The 22144-nt window shown below is 38.4% G+C and overlaps 1 protein-coding gene across 4 annotated transcripts in view; it reads left to right on the forward strand.

Moving 5' to 3' along the window:
* The window catches only part of Plxdc2 (plexin domain containing 2), a 375390-nt gene extending 367639 nt beyond the window's left edge, over positions 1 to 7751 (forward strand). For 2 of the 4 annotated variants that reach the window (XM_029470939.1, XM_029470933.1), the window contains exon 15: positions 2922 to 3417. In XM_029470939.1, the coding sequence (XP_029326799.1) occupies positions 2922 to 3038 (117 nt within the window). In that variant the 3' untranslated portion in view covers positions 3039 to 3417. Of the gene's footprint in view, positions 1 to 2921 lie in introns of all 4 variants that reach the window. The other 2 variants (XM_021154114.1, XM_021154117.2) reach the window with 2 other exon arrangements.
* Positions 7752 to 22144: the final 14393 nt, after the last annotated feature.

A 22144-nucleotide genomic window follows, 5' to 3' on the forward strand; every position in this document is an offset into this window, starting at 1 on the left:
AGAAGAAGAAGAAGAAGAAGAAGAAGAAGAAGAAGAAGAAGAAGAAGAAGAAGAAGAAGAAGAAGAAGAAGAAGAAGAAGAAGAAGAAAGAAGAAAAGAAGAAGAAGAAGAAGAAGAAGAAGAAGAAGAAGAAGAAGAAGAAGAAGAAGAAGAAGAAGAAGAAGAAGAAGAAGAAGAAGAAATTTAAAATAAGCTGAGGAAGATTCCTGAGCCAGCAACTGGCCCAGCATGTACATGGCCCAGATTCATTCCCAGGCACTAGGAAATAAAAATAAAATAATAGCTTCCAAAAATATGACCTCACATGTAGCAGACGTGCAGCTTGGTCTTCATGTGGGTCCCTCAACAACTAGAGCAGGGGCTGTCCCTGACTCTGTTGCCTGCCTGTAGATCCTGTTCCCTTAACTGGCCTCAGTGGAAGAGGCTGTGCAGAGTTCTGCAGTAACTTGATGTGCCAGTGTGGGTTGGTTCCCAGGGGCTGTCTCCCTTCTCAGAGCAGAAGGGGAGGGGGGAATGGGATGTGCTCTGTGAGGCAGTGACTGGGGGTGGGAGCTGTGATAGGAATGTAAAGTGAAGAAATAAATTAATTAATGGAAAAAAGAGTAAGGTGAAAGTAAGATCATGTCCACAAACACTGGTTGGGGTATATTTAAACTATTGAATTTAAGAAATAATTTCAAACATGGGCAAAATTAATTTTTTGAGTAGATAGATTTCATTTTAATCTCAGCTGCTTCTTCCTAGTTTTGCTAGTTTTTAAAAAACGTAAATGAATACCTAGTATAAGGTAAAACCATGCTTAGGAGAGTATACTAGCAAGTAACGTACATGAGTGTCATTCTCAGTATGCTTGTCACCTATACATCTCGAGGAACAGGGACTATTTCCTGGGGTGGCCCTGTCAGCTGGACCCAGGGGCCATTATACTCTTTTCCCTTTTACAAAAATAGAAATAAAGGAAAGAATTAACAGTGCTGTTTGCCTGGAGAAGCCATGGCTTTAGAGAAGCCCAGTTCTGAAGTTATGTCAGACTATAAATAGTAAGCTATAAGGCATATAGTCTTTTCTGTAAAATATTTAATAGCCAGGAGTTACAGTACCCAGCTTCAGGGAAAGACTCAGTATGTGCCTGTCAAAGGTGATCTTCAGGCCCACTTCAGGGGCTGCTCCCTGGGGTAATTTTAATGTCTTCTTTGTGGTACCAAGGAGCATCCAGTATCACTTACCTCATGAGCTTTAATCAGCTAATAAACGTCAGACTTTCTGGCTGCATGGTGTTATGATGCCAGTATATAATATTATTAATAATCAGAATATAATTACCTCATCTGGCATTTTTCCAGAACATAAAACTAATATCCATTCCTGCTTGATGTGAAATACTTCCCTCACAGCCATTAATCATTGATGTTGGCATGTCATTAGCAAATCTAGGAAGAGCAAGATACCAAGTGTCGCTATATGAACACTGATATTTAACCTCTTTTGCATTAAAAGTCTCTACATAGGAATAAGATCCCCTCAATATTTATTGCCTTATTTACGACAAAATTGCAGACACTTTGATAAATGGAGTAATCACTTCTAATGTCACTGTGGCTATGAAATGTATTTTAGTGTCTTCTCTGGCTGTAGCTTAATAATTCATTTCAGCACATCTATTTCAAAATCACAGTGGGTTAATTTGATAGACAGAGAACTGGAAAAGAAGGCTTCTCTTGTCAATACAAATAGCCTGTGTTTTAGAATTAGTGTCTACTATACCATATTAACTTCATAGGCTTCATAGTTTGTTCACAACCTTTAGTGATGGGTCCCATTTTTAAGATTTGACACCGTTAATGTTTGGACCTAAAAGTCATAAATAGATGTACTTAGTTTAATAAATGATTTCTCAAGTCTGAGTGATATTTCCTCTATCTTATCTGCTAGTAAATCTAACAGCTAATTATAACCAACTCATAGGAATGGTTAGAGAATTTTATGGCCATACTTTTTTAGTGAATTAATGACAAAGGAAGTGATTTTGGTATTGACTTGTAGAAAAGAGATTTTTACATCAGGGTTACATGTGGAAGTTCACATCTTTACTCCTAGCACTTGGAAGACAAAGGTAGTCATTTCACAAGTTCCAGGCTAGCCTGAGCTACATAGAAGATTCTGCTCACAAAAAGTGGAGGCTTTGTTTTAGTTCCTTTTTAATGAATTTTTAATGGACTGGAGAGAGGGCTTATCATAAGAGAACATTGTTTTTATATAGGAGCCAGGTTTGATTCCTAGAACCCATATCAAGTAGTTCATACCCTCCTATACCTCCACTTTCAGGCCATCAGATGGACTCTTCTGGCCTCTGTGGTCACCTGCATTTATGTGGTGCACATAAGCTCATGTGGGCACATACATTCATTCAGAAATCAGTAAATAAATATTAAAATCATAGTTTATCTTCTTTATTTTGGCACATTTCAAACATAAATAATTACAAAGAACTCATTAAACCTTGCCTTTCAGAAACTTACAATTGTCAGGGAGGAGATATACTCGATAGTCTGCTATCTGATAGGCATCAGTAGAACCAAAATGGAGACTCAAAGCTCAGGGACCTTACAGAGGATGATAAATCAATTCCAGTGGGGTTTACTGTAGTAGATCACTTAATGTGGTGCATTAAGAAGTCAACATAGAATAGTAAGAAAATATCGTAACTTATGTGTAACAGGCTGGGCTTGAACTTCAGATTCTCCTGCCTTCACCTCCCTGAAGCTAAGATTAGAGGAATGTGCTACCTATACTTGATGTGCAAGATGCTGGGAATTGAAACTTTGAGTATGACAAGCATTCTACAGACAGAACCTGGTAAACATGTATCACTGATAAGTGTTCACTGTTGTGCTCATTGTTTCTATATTTTCTTGTTTTAGAGACGCCCAAGCAGATGGCCAGCAATGAAGTTTCGAAGAGGATCAGGACACCCTGCCTATGCAGAAGTTGAACCAGTTGGAGAGAAAGAAGGTTTTATTGTATCAGAGCAGTGCTAAAATTTTAGGACAGAGCAGCACCAGTACTGGCTTACAGGTGTTAAGACTAAAACTTTGCTTATGCATTTAAGACAAACAGACACACAACCCACAGCCACACACAAAGGAGCCCTAAACTGCTGTAGACAGAAGGGCGACGACGAGATTTCTGGACAAGCCCAGCCCAGGAACATTGAAAGGAAAACTCAGACTTGTACGAGACACCATGTACAATGAATAAAGAATTCCCTAGTGGGATGACATCCATGGTTCACAAGGAACATCTCCTGTGGACTTGCCAGGAGTGTGACGAGATGACGATGCTTTTGGTTTAGGTGCAGGGTTGCAAAGGAATCAAGGAAAAAATATGATAATAAATAAAGCTTTAGTTCACAAGGGATCTACACTTTTGGTTCAAATGTTCTTCTCTGACGTCTCAAAGATAATCATGTTCCAAAGCCTGAACACTGTCACTGAAAAGAGCAATGGTGAATGTTTCAAGATTGCAGGGAACAATAGCTCACACAAGAGCAAAACCAAACATGGATGGAGGGTTTTCTATCTTTTCCAAAAAGACTATCAGCAGAAGGATTTGATGTTTTGCTCTAGATGCCATTGTGCAGACAAGTTCATTACTTTGTAGGATGAATCTTTCATTTGTTCAGAAGTTCAAACTCTGCCTGCCTCTTTCTTGGTAATGAATACCATTTTTGTGAGCTGTAACACAATTCCCTAATGTTAAGCTAAGAACCAGAGAGGAAGGAGTAGCCAGTGAGGTTTCCGTTCTCTCACTGAAGAATAAAATGCCTTCTAAGGTGCTGCTTCCTCTCCCACCTGGAGTTCTATGAAGCCTCATTTGCTCTTGGCTTATGAAAACGGACAGAATTAAGAGGAATGTTCGTGAGATCATATTTTGAGACAAATATCTTAGGAGATTTTTTTGTGAAGTTTACCATGTCTATATGAAAAACTCATTGTCAATCCCTGTCCCATTCAAGTCAACATATCCCTGGTGATAGGAAAAAAAACAAAAAAACAAAAAATAAACAAACATAAAAAGAAATGAAATAACCCTGCTGAATCACACAGTAATTTTCTTTAAAGCACATAGTAGTTACATAAATAAATATATATATAAATATATTTTTGTTTATAACTAACACAAGGCAGGCTCTTGTGGCTCTAAAGAGTGTATTTTGTCATCAAGACAAAACAAATGCAAGATGCATCACTGGTTCCTTCCATAACATTGTAAGATAATCCTCAATATTTTTATGTTACTTCCAGAAGTGGTTCATTTAGCTGCAGCGTGCATCATTTGCCTCCTCTTGCATCCCCCGTACCATTTATATCAACCCATCCCTCCTTGATTCAAAGAAGCAGTTGTAAATGTCCCTCAAGTTAAGTTTTCAATTATACTCTGATTGAAATCCAAATTTTTGAGGGAAATTCCCATACATAAAGAAGGGAAAGGTACCAGTCAAGGAGGAAAGAGGTCAATGCAAACCATGCCCCTAAACATGAGTTCAGGTACTGTGGCATACATTTCTACAAATGGCTTGCCCAGTAAAACTTTCACATTCTGTGCCAAGGAAAGTTCTGGTTCTTACAAGGTACAACATTCAGCATTTGCAGATTCACGTTTCACGAAGCAAATATCCTTACCAGTAACACCTCACTGACAGTTTACAATCTGGGTACAATGTCTACACTGGACAGCTGCCTGCCAGGTAATTGTTTTCCATAAGCAAGGCTTCTTTTCTGTCACATGCATTTTGCTTTATACTTTATACTTGCAAATACTTCAAGTATGTGACGATGCTAACTTTTCCCTAACCTTGGTTTAAAATGTCAGAAGAGAAAGATAGAAGAGGAACATGGTTACAGGATGTGATGACAACCTGTACCCTAGCTATGCTCATGTTATATGCAATATCTCAGTTTATTCTTGTCGGTACAGTTTTGGTGAGAAAGCAATAACCAATTGACTTGCCAATGCAATTGGTGCAGCTGGTATTCTACAGACACATATGGTACACATAGACAACTTCCTTTTAGGGCAAGATAAGGATGCTTTCATGTACTTTGGCAATAATCATGGCTTCTAAAAGCAACAGATTGGCAGCTGGCTAGATATCTTTGCATATATTTTTAACTCCTTGCATAATTCCTTCAAGCAGTAACATTAACCTTATATCCATCAAAGCCCATCTTCCAGTTGGACTTAAAATAATCAATAGTTCTGTTAAATAAATGCACAAGGCCCTCTAAATTATTCAGTATACCAAAGCACCAAGAAACAGGAGAAAAACAATTGGAAGCAAAAAGGATGCTAAGTTCTACGAAAATGTTCAAAAATAATTGAGAGAATATAAGCTCTGCTTATCTGAATCCACAAGGAATGAGAGGAAATATTGGGAGAATCTCTTCTTGCTAAGACATTATAGTTCTGTTTGTGCTTCTGGTTTGTTCTTGATTCCTGTTTTCTTCAAAGGAAAGGCATAGAGGATTTCCAAAAACTTCAAAAAGGAGTCCAGTAGCATGGACTTCATCTTACTTATGCATTACAAAGGGTAGACACAAGCACCTTAGTCAACATTTTGTGAGAATGAAGATTAGCACTGGCATTTTTATGAGAAAAATGACAATGGGATGCATACAACTTTAGAGGAAATCAGAGAAATGGGGTTACAAAGGAACTTACTTATGTCATCTTAATTATTGGTATGAGTAGTAATCAGTGATCAGAGTTACAAATCAACCAACAAGATGTTACAGGCCACTTGTTGGCATGTTTGTGATGGGACATTAACAAATAGAGAATAGTTAAAGGCAAAGAACAACTGAGAACAAATATTATTACAGTAAGGCTTTTAGGGTATTTGGTAGACTCTGAAATGTATGAACTAAAGTGGTGCTGTCTACTATTATATCTACTGGCCAGTTATGGGTAGTGATCTTTAAATTAAATAAATTTTCATTCAATTGTCTGGTTACATTTTGAATGACTCATAGCCACACATGGCTCATGGCTACCATTGTGGGCTACAGACACTTCTATCATTGAAAAAAGTTTTACTGTAACATGCCATAATGTTTCAATTGAACTATTTGCTTTTGAAGGAAATAATGGAAGGAAGGGAGGAAGAAAGGAAGCAAGCAAGCAAGGGTATTTGAGAGCTCTTAGGTATATTCAAACAATTATTTTCTTGTAATATAAGAGACGCCTCATAAAGAAATGAGAATACCAGTTGACATGGCTTTGCATCTTCATGGTATTTCCTTTGAAAAACCACTTCGACTTCTCAATTTTCACACTGGAAAAAAATTAAATATATTTTCCTGCCTTTTTTGCAAGATAACTTTACAGACCGATTAATACAGATGTCAAGACTTGAAAGCTTACAGAGAAGTGGTCTATAAAGCACATCTGTAAGGCAAGCACCACAGTGCACACAAGGGAACAATAGTCCATCAATCCAAAAGGCAACTCAAAACAATGAAGGCAATAAATTCTTGAGAAAGTGTCAAAGTGAATAGAAAACCTGCTTGAGTTTCTTTTTGACCATGTTTTTTTGTTTTTTTGGTTTTTTTTTTTCCTGCCTTGTTGTCTTATTTGCCAAATCACCTGTGTATCCCCATTTGCCTGGACTCTCTCTTATTTGGAGTCACTTTGTGCCTCTTTGTTTGTTCTGCTCAGGAATCCCAGCATCTTAGCAGAGGTTCTTTTGAAAGCAAAATAGATGATACTGTAAACATTAGTTATCTCTTATGTATTTTATTTCTATTAAAAAGCAAGGAACTGTGACATAATTCCATATAAATATGGAGGAAACTTGCTTTTGATATAAATTCTACAAATGCCAGGCTTTATAAACAAAATAAAACTACCTTAAAGTATGCTCATGTCCAGATAATACATAGTGTGGGAAGGCATCTCATACAACCTGTTCCTTTTACTGACGTGAAAACAAAGGCTTCTATAGGTACAATAATTATCATTGGTGTCAAAAGTGGGTTTTGAACTTAAATCTCTCAATTGTTTTTTTTTTCTCCTTTTGATTGCTATGGCTTACATTCCTCTGTAAGTAATTAAGACAACTAAGCATCTGGAAGTCATAATCCATGAAAAAATTAAATTCACCTGCTATCAGGATGATCTCTACACACTGTGTGCTATAGTATGAAGCATTGAAGCAATAGTCTTCTATGCTATTACTGTCCTAAGAATCCTGTTGTTCTATTTCCAATTCCATCCCTGATAGGGTCCCTATGTGTCCCCTCTCTCACCTCCTCAGCTGTGGTCATCAGTTAGCAGTGCTATTTATGTTTGTCATTTGAATGTTTTTCTGCCTTTGTTCCATTTCTATTCAATGGTATTTGAAAACTAATACTGTTTATTGAAGAATTTCTGCCACCTAGATAATCACCGTTTTTACTTGATCGTGGAAACTATTCGGGAACTTGTTTTCCAAGAAGGTCTTATGGGAAAAGATTGTGAGATCAGGGGTGTTACCTATGGTACACTCATACTGTTGTGTTTTTATAAAGCACTTTACATTTTACATAGAACATTGATTCGTGCTTTTACTTGTTCTTTCATTGAACCACAGAATTAATTTTCCTATGTGTTAAGCACCTACTGTGTGGAAGTTATTCTGCAAATCTTCTGATACAAGAAAACAAATTATATGGTGTTTTGTTCGTGCCAGTGTGTGTGTGTGTGTGTGTGTGTGTGTGTGTGTGTGTGTAAACTGTTCAGAGGGCTGAAGAGATGGCTCAGTGGCTAAGAAAACTTGCTAAATTTTTTTCAGAAGACCAGAGTTTGGTCAACAGTGTTCAAACCATCTGTAACCCAAGCTCTATGGGAACTCAAGTCATTTTCTGTTCTCCATGAGTGCCTGTACTCATACACACATACAAACACACACATATATATAATTTAAATATGAACAAGTCTAAATAAATAGTTTAGGGGATAAATATAACATTATAATACAATAAGATCTTCAAATACAACTTTGCAAATAAGAAATAATTCAATGAACTATTTGCTCTATTTCAAATAAGCTTGTTAATTTTATCAATGAGATGAGAAAGGCTCAAAGGTCCAGGAAGAATTGTCCATTCACTTAAATGTGTACTGAGCAGACCCAGAATATAGTTTCTCTTCCCTTGCATGGATTCTGCTGTCATTTTTAAATGGTGAACATATTTAGTTTTAAACACCAGTGCATCTAAAAAGCTTTTACCAGCTAAGTTCACTGCAACTGTTGTATCAAAAAACAGACTTCATTTCCTCAACTCAGCGCTGTTGACATGTAAGGTTCCCAAGTCTGGTGAAGGTTTGAAAAGTGAGTCTCTACCTTCTAATTCCTAGGTATTTGGCGACCTTCATAACTTCTATTGATTACTCGGAATCATACAAATCACCCAAAGAAAAGGCATTCATAGACATCACTAGTGTTCTCAGGGTGCACAGTGGGAAGAGGATTGCCAAAGCGTTCCTTGTAAAGTCCCTGTGTTGCCTGTTAAGTCGATTTTCTCAGGAATCAGGCTCCAGAACAGTGGTAGACACCTAGAATTCAAGCCATGGGAGGCAAGTGCAGGAGGATTACAATTCTGTGTTTGAGGAGAGAGAATGGGGGGGGATTAAAGAAATGTCCATTTTCTTTATTATTTAGTCTTTATCATATGTTTATCTTTATTCATATCAAAGCTTGGAATCATAAACTTCAAACTACAAAAATAGCACATAGTTCAACCACAACCCAACATTATCTAGTACTATGTCTCTTGCTCTAACAATTATTATGAGGATATAATTAAGAGGAGACTGGAAAATAGGCTATCTGTGGAAACTTGAAATTTTCCTGATGGCTCATCAGTCATCTGTTTGTCAAGAAATGACACCTGGTATCCATAATCACTGAGGCAACAATCTGTACTCGATACAGAGCCATGGCCCTGAAGTCATGCAGTTGGACTATCACAGACTTGGATCATTTCCCTCAACTACAAATTGGAGCTTCAAAATATGGGTGAAAGGTGAAGCTGCTAGCATCTAATTTTAAGTAAGACTGTATGGCCTTTCTATTTTTAATTCCTCAAAGTTTTCCTCTTAGGACCATAAGAATATTCTCTCCTGTCACCTAATCAACTATGTGCTTACAGCAATAGTGCTGATGTGAAGGGCTGCCTTTGTGCTATTATATGAAAATAATCCTGCCCCAAGACACTGAAATTTCAGAAATTCAGATTTGAGATGCTTAAGTATGTCACACCAATGTGTATGACTTTAATGTGCCTTATGTCAGTGTCCCTGAAGGTCAGTAGCTTCTTGTAGATAACTGTCAGTATAGTCAGTTAGTGCATGTATTTATTTTGCATCAGTTGAGAAACTTGGTAAAACTTCATGAAGATAATCCTTTACAAACATTCCAGAAAAACAAAGAACAGAAACTGTAATATCTGGTTTTTCTTTATTTTTTGTTGAAGACCAATGGGACTAGGTAGCATTCAGAATTATTCAGTTCATGTTAATTAATATGCACAAGAGAAAATTTCAGGACAAAAGTCTGTAGGCCTTGAATACTGACAAAGACCCCTGGGGAATATTCTCACTGGAGAGCATGAACTCGAAAATCTCCAAATTTGGAGAACTGCATAGGTGTGCATACTTTTATCCTTTCGCTGTCTTGTCAAACTATGTGGTAGTAGTTCTCTAGGTTCTGGATCACCTGGTCCACTAAATTCAACTCAAATTCCACTGTATCTGCCTAATTGTTTCCAGGCATACCTTTGACAGCATTCAGTGCCTACTACCACTACAATGATTATTGCAAAAAAATATATATATATACCCTGATTCCCTGAATCAAATTCCTCTAAGAATTTTGTAGAACAGCATCACATTGACTTATTGACTTCTCAATTATTTTTTTATTCTGAAGTATTAAATGCCCAAAGAGTATCTGCTTAAACCTTACAGCACGTTGTCAACACCAAAAGATTTTATTATTTTCTATCCATGATAAAAGGTTGGAAAATACAAATCACAATCTGGCATTCATTTTTGTCTAATTTCTTAGATTTATTAACATGCGGTGGTTATTCAAAAATTCTACTAATGGATTAAAATGAAAAAAAATTGCCTTGGCAAATATTGATGTATGTATTCATTTTATATTTCAGCTGAAACATCTCAATGATACTATTTCTCCCAAGGGAGTATGGATTTTTAAGAGCAGTCTCTCGCCTCCTTTGCATTATAAAATATGTGTGTCTTAATTAAGGTATCACTCATTTATCATGCATCTGTAAGCCTTTGGGACCCATCAACACAGGCATAGCTGGAAAGGAGTCTACAAGTTTGGTACATGAACTATGTAGGTAATAATGAGTAAGGAAAGATGAGTCCCAGGGATATCAATAAATATCCCTATGTATGATCAGGCAAAGTGTTCAACACTTCTCAGAGAAGTGTTCAAATAAATATTCAATGAGGGTCAGCTCAAACTAGGTCATTCAGACACAGGAACGCAGATTCTGGAAGTGACACCAGTAGCTGGGGATAGACTTGAAGTACAAGATGTCATCAATTAGTCTAAACCTCAGCCATCACTCACATGTTTCTTTGACAGTATCAAGCCTAATACTACCGAGTCCTTGCTCTGGGGACTTGAGTTACTAATAATCACGTAGTTGCTTTTCCAGTTAACTCTTTTGATTTAAAAGCTACAAACATACTGTTCAATTTCTGTGACTATGAGCCAGCCAAACACACAAAAGCAACAAAAATCACATGAAATATCTTTTCCCAGAAATCAATAGGAATGATTTCTTTCATCTATAACCCCCAAGATTTATCTGTGAGAAAGTTGATATCTCAGGACCTGAATTCAATGGCTACTGTCTGGATGCCATAATGACAATTATGTAAATATCTAATGATAATTGAACAAAGCCATGTTCAGATTGTCATAGCATAGCAGGGGAAAGAAACCCTGACTGCTTCCAATTGGGTCCTCGGAAAATAATACAAAAAGAAATCAGAGCTTCCATTGGAATGAAATGTCAAAGTCTGTTTTAGAGAAACCAACTAAGTGTTTTCAGAAACAGAGGTCCTGTGTATGGTGTAACCCAAGTATTGGGGACCCTGGCTAAGCATGAGAGAAAACTTCATTAACTGGTCAAAACAACTCTTACATTTCCCTGAATTGAGGCATCTTGGCGGGGACTTGGCAAGTGTTTCTTGCATGCCAACTGGGATCATGGTCATTTGAAATGCCAGGAATGTACTACTGTTTCTGGTCTTGCTGTTTGTGGTCATTTGAAATGTTAAAAGTCAAAGAGAAAAACTTGAGAACTGGGGTTGAGAGTATGCTGTCCACACTTTCTACCAGTTGTACAATGTAGAGAACATCTGTGATGTGGCTCCAAGTGGATATAACTGAACTGTTTTGGATTCACAAAGCTCCCTGTCTGCTGCTAAGAAAAGCACACCAAGGAAAATCTGACCCCCAAAATCCAATTGGCCAAAACAAAGGAAAAATTGTGGGTGAGCAGGGCCCATTGCCAGGATGGGTCTTACCATTAATGATAGCTTTTTGTGGCCAACCAAATTTGTGTCTTTCAGGTGAAGGGTGGTTTTGCAGAGGATTTTTCCAAACTTTTCTTACTTCAAGGCTTGAAAATCAGCATTTCAAATTTCTTCCAGTCTCTGGGCGCCATTTCTAACTTTTCTGCCATGTCCAAGAGGCACTCTGAGACTGTTCCTATTGTGCTATCATAGTCTATAATAGTTTGCCCATACTTCTCAATGAAGTCATCCTGAACATAGAAGAGCCTGCAAACATATACAGAATAGTATCTGATTCTGCATGGATGATATCTGAGAGCAAAAGGTGTGTGAGCCCAACTCAGGCCCTTGGTTCAGATTCCATAATCCAAATGCTGCCTAGCACCACAAGCTTCCTGAGCATTTTTTAGGTGTAGACAACTTAGCTAGGTGTTAATGTATTTTCTTATGCTTCATTAGCTTTCTATCTTTTACCTGGAAATCCATATGATTGGAATAATTCTTTAAATTTTTACATATTTTCTTATACCAAGTTTTTCTGTCATTCTTGTTCTGCAAACAACATGGAGGAAGTTCTTTTATAACTAGTAATTGCATAATAGATCCAGTATACTGACTGATAGCTGTACAATATAACTTCTAAGGCCTGGAAGTTGGTCGTGACCAAGTGTTACCCACATTTTTGCTATTATTTGCTATTTTCAGAATGAAATCATGTTCTTCTAATTTTAAGTTGGAGTCAACCAATTTGAACTTTAGAAGGGAAGAAGGGAGCTATTTGTGTAACACTGCTGTCGTGTTTGGCTGCATATTAAAAACAATAAATGAACATTTTGTTTTAATTTTTTAAGTACACTAGCTCTTGTCATTCAAAATATTTGTCACTTTTCTTTTATTTTTCTATTGTGAAAGAAAGTGTTTGCAGAGTACAGAGCAACTGGCTAACCTTATGCTAGACAACCTTTTGCTCTTAAACCTGTCCTACCATAGGAACTGGACACCAGGTCAGGCTCATGTGAGATGCCTGAGCAGGCAAGTATACTTGCCCCCCAAACCTGAAGACCTGAGTTAAATCCCAGAGTCATATGCTAGAAATAGAGAAATGTGTGTGTGTGTGTGTGTGTGTGTGTGTGTCTGTGTGTGTACATTAAGTAGAATATGTGTGTAAGGTAGATTATGCTGTAGCTTGCAACTGGGGAAGGACCCCATCTTCTCAGACAGTGTCTGAGCAATTTTTGAATTATCCTGACTCAAACAGATGTTGTTTTAGCAGCCACTTTGAATCCTAAAGCTGGAACACGCCTAAATATATAAAAGCAGCCCTTATCTCTCTCAGTGTCTTGTTTTTTGAAGGCTGCTGATTTCGAAGTGAGCTCCAGAAGGCATTCTAGTTCTTTTAACTCTTTTCTTCTAAACTAGAAATAATTGCCACTCTTCCTCGGGGGAAAATGCTGGCTGTGGGCCTCAGGCAATTTAGATAAAATAAGATGTTCTAAATCTCGATATTGGATGACTTCTCCTGGGGAAATCTCCATAGCTGTCAAGCTGGTCTAACTTAGTAAACCAACAAGGTTATTGAGTTAAGAACATATGAATATAGAAAAGCAACTAACACATACTAGTTCTTTTTCTGTTGCTGTGATAAACATTAGCTAAAAGCCATGCACAGAGGAATTGATTTACTTGGCTGAAACATCCAGGTACTAATCCATATCTGAGAGAATTCAGGGCAGAAACTCAAGGCATCTAATAGCAGAAGTCATAGAGGAACACTGATTGCTGTCATGTGCCCTCCTTCCCTCTTGCTTAACTTGCTCGCTTCTATATAGCTCAGTATATAGAACCTGCCTCGAGCGGTGTCACCCACAGTGGTTTTGACTCTCCCTTATCAGTAATCAGTATGATTCCTCAGAGACATACCCATAGACCTATGGGATCAAGACAGTTAAGTAGAGACTCTGTCCCCCACCCCCAGGTGATTCTAAATTGTATGAAGTTGACACCTAATGCTGTCTAAGATGTGGAGATCCTTACGGGAGCACGGGTGACTCAGAAGCAGTTACATCACTGAAAAGTGTATACCTGCATAGATAGCAGACGAAAAGAGCTCTCTAGCTCTTCTGGGACTAGAATCTTCTCTCCTCCTACTGTTAATGCTTATAAATCTTGAGCATGGGATCTATGACACATTTAAGTTTCAAGTACTTCGTGGCACCTAAGAGTTGCTACTTCCTGAACCTTGGAAGTTTTATTAACTTCCTGGATCTTAAGGTGCCTCCTTCCAGGATGCCATGTTTCAATTCAGAGGAAATTGCAGCACAGCACCCAACTGTCGTTTCTGTTTCTCAGTGCAGCTCTGTTTGGATTGTCTTTTTAACAAAATCAACTTAGGCCTAACACCAGGACCAAGAAGCACATAGGGTACCCTGGACTGGCAGGAAGCCCAGGCTATGCCTTTCTCTTAGTAACTTACTACTCTGTACACTTATGGCTTTTTAAAGATGTGAAACTATTCGAATTGTATTGATTAAAGGTTGATATCATGGAGTAATTCAGAACTTCAATTTTTAATGGGTGTGACTTGACTTTATGATGACAAAAGAGGAAAATTATTACTTCAATTCAAGTCAAATTCCCTGACATTAGGTCAATGCTTTAAAAATCAAGTAATGTATGCCATTATTTAAATACATCAGGGAATGTACCTGAGTCATATATGTGAAAGAACAAAGCTACTAAGGACAACGATGCCTTTTAAATTAGCTGCAGACTTGTTTCTCATAAATCCAGGTCTCCTCTGGGATACTTTATTCCAAACTGTATTTTAAAAATCAGAGTTTCTCAAAAAGCAGTTTGGAATTTTGCCCCTTAGTTTAACAAAACTTTATTAAGTGGCTCTTGTGTAGTAAGAAATGTATTTGACTGAAAGGAAGATAGTAAGTAGCAAAGGCAGCCCTTAGTTCAAGTCATCAGGGACGTTTTGATGTAGAAGACTCCTAAGTTCTTGGACACTTGGGACAATCAGCAAAGCTATTTCCCAAATTGTCCAGGCTCAGACGAATGTCAGGCTCTTCTTTCGAGTCCAAATATGAGTGTTTATGTGCCATTGATTGTAGTAAGAATATTAAAGATCTCAGCCTGGAGCTTCTTCCCTACTTTAGACCATTTATGATCCTGGATAAAAGAAACATATGGCCTTTATATATTTAAATAGTCTTAGGCAGCACAGTAACTGGGCAGCTGCCTACCCTCCATGCTATTAGACTCCATTTTCAATAACCCCAAGTTATCACTTACTATTCACTATGTTCCACCTGGGCTGCTCTTCTTCCATCGTGGCTCTCCTCCTTCCTCAGTCTTGTGGTCCTCTCTCCTCAAGCCCAGGAAACCTCAACCTCATCTATGTCTCTTCTGCCCAGCTCTTGGCTGTGGGCATCTTTATTCACCAGTCAGAATTAACTTGGGGGCAGGGTTCCAAGTGCAGACTCTAGGTCTTTGGGGGATACTTAGCATTACAATAGACAGTAAAAGACAAAATGTCAACAACTGATGAATGTGTGCAAAGACTAGCAAATGTCTCCTCCTCCTTCTCCTCCTCCTCGTCGTCGTCGTCCTCCTCCTCTCCTCCTCCTCCTCTTCCTCCTCCTCCTCCAGGATGTTTATCAGCCTGAGACTCACCTCAGCTCCTCACCCACAGAGAGTGCCTACTGATATTAGCCCCTACCCTACCACTGCTCTACCTAATGAACGTTCTGGGGTTTGGGGTGCAGTAGAAGAGGTTAAAGAACCCCATGTGATTCCAACTTCACTGTAAATGTGTCTCTGTGTGTACCCTATCTTCATTTCCTTGAAGCCCCTATCAGGGTTTCAGAACCCAAGCATTGTGGAAAATATCAAGGCAAGGTCTTTGTTCTCAGTTATCTCAGTGGATGAAGATATTTGATTAAAATATGGTAAATCTGAGGCAAAGAATGTGATTCCATCAGGAAAGTACCTGCCATGAAAGCATGAGGACCTGTGTTTAAATTCCTCCATCTCTAAGCCAAGCACTAGAGTGGTACCAGGAACCCCCAGGACCACTAACTAGGCTTGTACAATCTATGAGGTCTAGATTTAGTGAGAGGCCAAGTCTCAAAGAATAAGCTGGAGGACGATAACAAGAAGAATACTGATATCCACTTCTAGCCTTTGTATCAGTGGTTCTTAACCTTCCTAGTTTTCCAGCCCTTTAATACAGTTCCTCATGTTGTGGTTACGCCAATGAAAATAAAATCTATTTTCGCTGCTCCGTTGTATCTGTAATTTTACTATTGTTATGACTCAGGATGTAAATATCTGGCATGTAGGATATCTGATATGCAACCCAAATATTGAATACTGCTGCTTTCTGTGTTTGTGTATATGCCTGATATACACATTTCCACATACAGCACACAAAGGGTATGGTATATGCAGAATTGGATGACAGGATAGAACTATTTCACATGAGAAAGTACTTCACAGGTGGCAAAAGTTAATTCCGTAAGGAAAAAGGCAGGTGTGTTTATAACACTGACTGAGGGGACTCTATCCAGCCCAGCAGAGCAAACATGGTTGACTCTGAAAAGCTTTGCTCTTCTTCCTCTGCCTTGCCAAAAAATCTGTTAGAGTACATTCCTAAAGTTAGCCGCTAAAGTCTGTTCTCTTATTTGACCACTTCCTTGTCTTGTCACTGACTATCAAGGTCTGGCCAGCAAATTATTGAAGTCTAGCAATCATAAGCCCCCCTTTGAATTAACATAACCAATTAAAATTAAATACTTCATCCTAACATGGGGTTTCTCCTTTGACCTTTATAAACTGCCATTTGACTAAGGGCTATGTCTCTCTCCACTCTATCCAAAAGTAGTTCTTTTTCCCCCTCCAGGATGCATCCCACTTCCTGTCTGGCCTCCCTTGTCCTCTTCCCCTCCTCCCTCATCCTTTCTCTCTTTTCCTTGTCTCTTTTTTTCTGCCCTTTGTCTCTTTGGAACAAATAAATCTCCTTTGTGCTGAGAACTTGCTCTTGGGGGTCCTAAGCCCAAGCCTATACCCTTACACTGGTGATATTTAAACATGAACTTGACCTTGCAAATAAGTATATCTTCAACACAAAGTCACTAGGCATTGAAGAGAGGAAGCCATTGAAGTAGTATGGTAGAAAAATCAAGAAATGGGGACTGGAGTGGCCAATGAGTGAGTCACCTGGTCGTGTCTATAATCTTTGTTTTTTTTTTGTTTGTTTGATTTACCTACAAGGTGCTAGAACATTCTGAATGATATAAGCTAATTCTCCTGGAATGACTTGCCAGGTGGCAAAATGATGCAAGATCTCATGGGGGAACCCTGGCTGTTCTGTGTGCAGTTGTTTAAGTCTGGCTACTGCTATACAACCCCTGTTCCTTCTGAGCTCTCAAGTGTCATCTCTGATTCTCATTTTTCCTAATAAAATCCAAAATCACATACAAAATGGCCCTCTCCCTCATACCCACCCCTTCTAGCAAATGGTGTATTTCTTTTGCCCCACATTCATGACACAAGTCAATTTGATAGTTTGATATAGTTTTATACATCATATCTATATCTATCTATCTATCCATATATATATATATATATATATATATATATATATGGATATTTGCACAGACCTGCCCAGGTTTATTACCCTTCATATACCAAAAACTCCATTTTATACAATCTGAAAATGCAGGGTGACCTAATCTAACAACACTTCTTGAGGAACAAGGTAACTTTCATTCACAAAAATGAGACAAGAAAATAGCATCTAACCACCACACTCAATTTCCTTACAATCATTAGAAGCACAAGAGAGAACATTTACATAGAAAGAGTAGACTTTAAGCTATTGTTTACGGACAAACTGATAACAGCCTATCAGGATTTCATGTGCTTTTTACAGAGCTTAGCAAGTCTGTAGAAAGATCCGGAGGTAATCAAGCCTGATAGAAACTAAAGACAATGTCTCTAAGATTCCAGACAGCAAGAAGCTTTTAAAGGGTAGATTCTAACAGCCTCTGTATAATTTGAGAGCATGTGCAGGTTTTGCAGAACTCTCCAGGGACTCAGATGAACACCTGATTTAGTCATCATGGAAAAAATGAAGATGTCAGTAGTAAAGGATGCCAGGTGGCACCTGTGACCCTGTCTGTGTATTTAAAGACCACAGGCTTGTAGTTCAAGTGCACTCACAGTGAGAGCCAGGGGGAGTGGCTTGCACCTTGGAAATGCAGAGGCCTTTAGATGAGAAACTAACCAGATTACTATACTCTTTTAGGATTACATTACATGTAGATCTACAGACCTGCAGTTGGCCACATTGGAGTATGGTATAACTACAGTGAAGGCAGATAAGGAAGATGTAGATATAGAAAGAGAAAAAAAATCTCTTTCTGTGCAGGTAGGAAACTACTGCAGTAACTGATGTTGATGACCCTGACCCAGGCAATGGAGCCATTAAAAAAAGACAGCATTTAAATACCTCCTCTGCCAAGCATAAACATGGGATAATTATAGCTTTTAAGTTTTAAAAATCTGTGGAAGAAAAAAACCCAACCAACCAACCAATGAGTCCCATAAGCTTTGGAGCCTTTGAGATTTCTAGAAGGCTCACCTTCCACCTATTTACCAGCCTATTATTTTCTGTGAGTTGCTATCATTTTGAAGACAAGCAGATACACTTGGCCTCACAGAATAAATCCAGTTTTGAAATGCCAACATCTGTGGATAAATGTTAATTGACCCCTCTTAATGCACATCACTCCAATAGCTGTTAACAAACTTTACTGGCAGCCTTTGAACGTCTACTGCACAGTGTGCTGACATTTTTATAGTGAACTTTACAAACATTTTGGAGGTGTAGAATTGGCTATTCTTTCCTGCACAACTTCACTGTGTGATTACAGTTCAGATGTATTTTGTTTTTTCAAGAGGACTCACTGTGCTGTGAACTTGGTCGAATCTGAAGCAGAGTGCTCCTGCTGACATTTGGCTGTGAGCCTAGAGGATGGGCTGCATAAAATATTGTACATGTCCCAGGAGCTTAAATTCTATTGACTTCTAGAATGTTTTAAATCTGTGTCAGAATGCCTTGAAGTGGCATACCAAAGGAGCAGAGAAACCATCTAGAAAGAGAAATCCAGATGCTCAAAATAAATAAGTAAAATGAGCAAGGCAGTCTCTTTTTATCAAATGATGTCATTTGGAATTTAATTAGATGTCATCTCAAGGAGATATGTGTTATTTGAACAAGACCAGTTCCCAGCAAGTTAAACAGCAACAAGGCAAAACAGCAGCACTTGAATGAGAGAGAAAAGTTTCAGCCAAGGCTGTGATATCCCAGGAGACCCCTCAGTTAAGTGTAATGTGATGAGCTCTGACAGTATGTGTGTGAAAGAGGGGAAAGTCTCCATGTGGCTTTTCTATAGTTTTGCCTTTGATGTAAAGATTCACTGAGACACGAAGATGAGAGTTCATTTACTTCAGACAGATTTCTGCAGTCAGTGGGATTTCCTTAACACAAAGTCACAGCAAATAACCGAGCCAGCAGCTGCTGCTCAGGGGCATGAAAGCAGGCAGTGCCCAATAAAACCAGAAGGAAGTTCGGTGGTGGTTGCTTCTGCCCTTTTTCTAAACATTCATCTAGGGACCCTGAAATATGCAGAGCTAGTGGTGCAGCATCTGTTCGTGTTTACAGGTCAGCATCCTGAGACAAATTTCCTCTCTGCCAATAGAAATCACAGCATCTGATGCAGACCTGGATAACAATTAAGGGGACAAGTTCTGTGATTTCACCCAAATGACCTCTCAGAGCCCAACTTGTTTCTCTCTGAAATGAGGATAAAAATTGCAACTTATATCCAAGGATTAGTATGGCAAACCAAAGATGAAAGTATTTAGTGTTCATTTTGTTGCTTAGTTGTTCAGCCGTTAGGGTTTAAGTTCCCTATTTTGATTTTCTATAGTTTTGGAAGGAAGTACCATGATGACCCTGACCCAAAGGGTGGAGAAAATTGATAATTGCAAGAATAATATGTAAGAAAATTGTAAGAGGAGCTTACAATCCAGCTGCTTAGTTAATAATCTATTCATCTGAATGCTCATTCCCTTTTCATATTTAAATCTTTAACTTAAAGACAAAATTTGTGTGTGTATTAACAGAAATGTGGAAGCAGGAAGATAATCTCAAATGTCATTCCACAGGTGCCATCTGTCAAGTCCAACAAAAACTCAGGGCAAATAGCTAACTGTGGTTCCTATTAGCATATCAAAGTGTCTGCTGGCCTCCAGTACCTGGGTAGTGACTCTCACCTCTTCTCAAGTCTCCTACCTTAAAATTCTCCAGTTCATGGGCTTCCCTTCCCAGCTTCTCATACCTATATACCCCTGCCATTTAAGCCATGTGCTCACTTCTCTCGCCTCCCCATCTCCTCTTCTCCTCTCATTCTCAGCTCTCTTTCTCCCTTGCCCCTCTCTCGTGGTGGTCCTCCTCTTTTGTTCCCCTGCTTCCCCATGTCCTGGTTCATTCTATTGTCCACTACTTTTTCTCCTTGATCTAGATTCCTTCAGTTGCCTCTGCCTCTACTCTCTCTCCCCATGTCTATAATAAATAAAAACTACCACATCTTGGTAGTTTTGTTCATCATTTTGTTCATCATCCATCTTTAGTTTTGAGAGAGGGTTCCTTACTAATCTGAAACTTGTCAAGAAGGTTGGATGGTTGGCCATAGATCTAGTAGCCTTTGACTTCCCAGACGTTGGGTTACAAGTGTTTACCCAAGTGCATAGCTTTTGAAATATGTGCTCTAGCGATCAAACTCAATTAAGGTCCCCATGCCTGCAAGATGAGTATTTTACCAAATGACATACCCTGCTAGCCCTAAGACAGCATTTTGTGCAAAACAAAACAAACAAACAAACAAACAAAAAAAAAACATTGTCTCATATCAGATAATAGGGGGAACTGTTAGGCTCACTGTGTTCATTTCCTACGAATCACCTATAAACTAGAGATTGCCCCAAGGCTTTCTCCTTAGAATCAATAACCAATAATTTTCCTAGACAGCTTAGAGATCTGAGAAAACAGACTGTTTATTGTTGCTTGTTAATTACCAAGAATATAACTTAGTACTATCCAGATGGAAGAGGTGCATAAGGCAGTGGATGAGAGAAGAGGAGCCTCCATGCTTCAACAAGTGCTAGAACTCTCCCAAGCCATCATGCAGGGTTTTATATAGAGGAATCAACAAAGCACGATTAACTAAATCATTGGCCAGTGATGATCAATCAATTCCGTCTCTCCTCTCCTTGGAGGTTGTGTGGCAGACTTGAAAATCCCAATCTTCTCTCATCATCTTACCTGGGTCTCTGAAGTTGAGAAGAACGACAAGCAAAGCTCAGTAGAGTGTACCCAGGTGACTACCCACTTGTAGTGGGTAGGTTATGTAAGGCAAGTATAGCAAGGATAATTTATCTGACTTCCTGGCTTTTGTGGACTCTAGAATACAGTGGCTACTCTGATCTGATTGTGTGGTGGCATCAAGTGGGAATCTAATAAACAATGTGAGTAAGGAGTGTTTACTCAACTATTAAAAGTCACTAACTCCTTTAAGAGCCTCAAAAGTGGATCAAGTTATCATTTAAAATAAATCTGTGTGAAATTGAATGGGTGACAGAGGTGAGAGTTGGTCAGGTTGTAGACTGTGGCTCTATTTGAAAAAAGAAACAGTACAGTTAACTCAGATAAGTCTACAAGAGCCCAGGATTGAAGCAATGCAGTTGCCAGTACATGGAGCAGATGAAACACCCAGAGCTCTGTTTATAGCATTTGTGTTTGAAATGTGTGTTTCTATTAAAATAGACAACTAAATGACATTTTTTAATAGAAAAGTGATTTTATAACTCTGAAGTCAGGAAAGATGTCTAGATAAATAAATTAAGGAGTTTTTGTTTTGTTTTGTTTTGTTTTGTTTTGTTTTGTTTTTTAACATAAATACGGTATTTAAAGTCATGGGCCCTAGTGAGATCATTCAAGCAGACATGGAGAAAATATGTGGTTCAAGAACTGAAAACTTGGAGACATTAACAGAAAGAGGTTGTCTGAAAGCAGTGAGAAAACCCAGTGAACAAAGCAACTCAGGAATTTAGTAACCCAAGTGCTTCAGAGCTAATGAAATGTTCAAAAATCAGTAGCAATCAAAGTACAACTAAAAAATGGCAATACAATTCTGACAAAATAACTTTTGATGTTATCAAAGACACAGTACAGAGAGTTTTAAAACACATCCCATAACAGTCAAAAAGCTAGTTAACACACTGTACAAAGGGGACACTTGTATTAGTTGGGGTTCTCAGAAAACTGAACCAATGCAATGAACATATACTAAAAAAAAAAAAGAAAAAAAAAGAGGATTCTTTTTTTTTAATTTTTAATATTTTTATTACATATTTTCCTCAGTTACATTTCCAATGCTATCCCAAAAGTCCCCCATAGCGCCCCCCACTTCCCTAC

Source organism: Mus caroli, chromosome 2 (genome assembly GCF_900094665.2).
Source record: "Mus caroli chromosome 2, CAROLI_EIJ_v1.1, whole genome shotgun sequence".
NCBI classification, from domain to species: Eukaryota; Metazoa; Chordata; class Mammalia; order Rodentia; family Muridae; genus Mus; species Mus caroli.